At 52.4% G+C, this 1632-nt stretch overlaps 1 protein-coding gene across 1 annotated transcript in view; it reads left to right on the top strand.

Moving 5' to 3' along the window:
* The first annotated feature begins 1060 nt into the window (after window positions 1–1060).
* Window positions 1061–1632, top strand: part of LOC108644370 (acrosin-like) — a 14519-nt gene continuing 13947 nt past the window's right edge. Inside the window, exon 1 of the mRNA XM_029965610.1 lies at window positions 1061–1143. Within this exon, the coding sequence (XP_029821470.1) occupies window positions 1061–1143 (83 nt within the window). The remainder of the gene's footprint in view (window positions 1144–1632) is intronic.

Genomic DNA, 1632 nt, shown 5'->3' with positions numbered 1-1632 from the left:
TCCCGCCGGGATCATCCCGCCGCCCCGAACTACCCGCACCGTGCGGGGGCATCCTGGTTTGGGGGGGGGTTATGGAATTGCACCGCTGTAATTGAAATTAATCATTGATTTCTCTCTCCCTCGGAGGGACGCGGGAGAGCCCTCGCCCCTAAGCGTTGACCAGCTGAGGTGATGCGGGGTTTTTAGGAAAGGACATGGGTGAGGCTTCGATACAAATTTGCTGAAATCAGCCCAAAAACCTTCAGTGCTGACACTGCATCCCCGGTGACCTCTCTGACACGGGGAAATGGGAGCCCCAAACCCATCCAATCTCTTCTCTGCTACTACAACTGGGAAGCTTGGGTGGATCACGGGATGCAAGGAAGCAGTGGGTCCCTTTCCAGACAGGATCCAACCCTCAAATCCCATTTTTTTTTTTGCTGGGTTTTGCCCTATTTTTTTGCATCACATTTCAGTTTTCTTGGCTGGTGTGGGCAGAGACAAGAGCTGTCACCTTGTCCCATCACTGTGGCACGAGGTCCCTTTGCTTGGGGGAAGCACCATACCGCAGTTACTAGTTAATTTATTATTATTATTACTCCATTTTATATTATTTCTCTTTGAGGGCTCGTCTTTTCTTCTCCTCCAGGGCTCATCACGGCTGGAAATCCCCAGGAAGCAGCTGCTGGTGCTGGCACAGCCCTTCCTGGAGGAAGCTTCTTCAGACAGAGGAACCAAAACCAAAAACCCCCTTCGTGCTTTTAGGGTCACCAAGGTGCCACCAAAGAGCCACCATCCAGCCCCAGATCCCACTGCCCAAGCAGGCATTTCCTTTGGATGCTGCTGGAAGAAGCCCCCATGACCCACAGGAACGCTGTGGTTGATGCTGGTGGGTCTCCAGAGAGTCCCCTCAGGCAGCACATGAGATCTTGGTGGGGTTGAACCATACCTGGTCCCCACAGAAGTGCTTCTGCCCCAGCAATGAAGATGAAGGATGCACTTCCTCCTGTCAGGTCTGTATGTCCATCCATCAGACCTGTGTGTCCACCCACAAGATCTATGTGTTTCCCAGAAGATCTACATGTCCATCCATCAGATCTACATGTCCACTCACCAGATTTATGTGTCCACCCACAAGATCTATGTGTTTCCCAAAAGATCCAGGTGTCCATCCATCAGATTTGTGTGCCCACCCACCAGATCTATGTGTCCACCCATCAGATCTACGTGTCCATCCATCAGATCTTCATGTTTCCCATCAGATCTATGTGTCCACCCACCAGATCTATGCGTTTCCCAAAAGATCCAGGTGTCCATGCATCAGATTTATGTGTCCATCCATCAGATCTATGTGTTTCCAATCAGATCCAGGATTCCACCCATCGGATCTAGCTGTCCATCCACTTGTCTCCCAACAGATCTACACGTTCACCCATCAGATGTGAGATTTGTGTTCAGATTAATAATCCAGGATGGGATGGGATGGGGATGGGACGGGGGCAGGGATGAGCAGGAGGGCGTGCAGGGAAGGAGGGAGAAGGGAGGCTCTGAGGCCCCCGCTCTGAGCCGCAGTGACCGCCAGGTGGAGGAGGAAGAAGAGGAAGAGGAGGAAGGGCTGAACAGCAGCCGGGGAAGCCCCGCGGAGTCCCAAAT

The sequence above is a fragment of the Manacus vitellinus genome, unplaced genomic scaffold, assembly GCF_001715985.3.
Source record: "Manacus vitellinus isolate BGI_N305 unplaced genomic scaffold, ASM171598v3 scaffold_110_pilon, whole genome shotgun sequence".
In the NCBI taxonomy this organism is placed as follows: Eukaryota; Metazoa; Chordata; class Aves; order Passeriformes; family Pipridae; genus Manacus; species Manacus vitellinus.
Note: the sequence above shows the minus strand (reverse complement) of the source record. Positions and strands in the feature narration are given on the sequence as shown.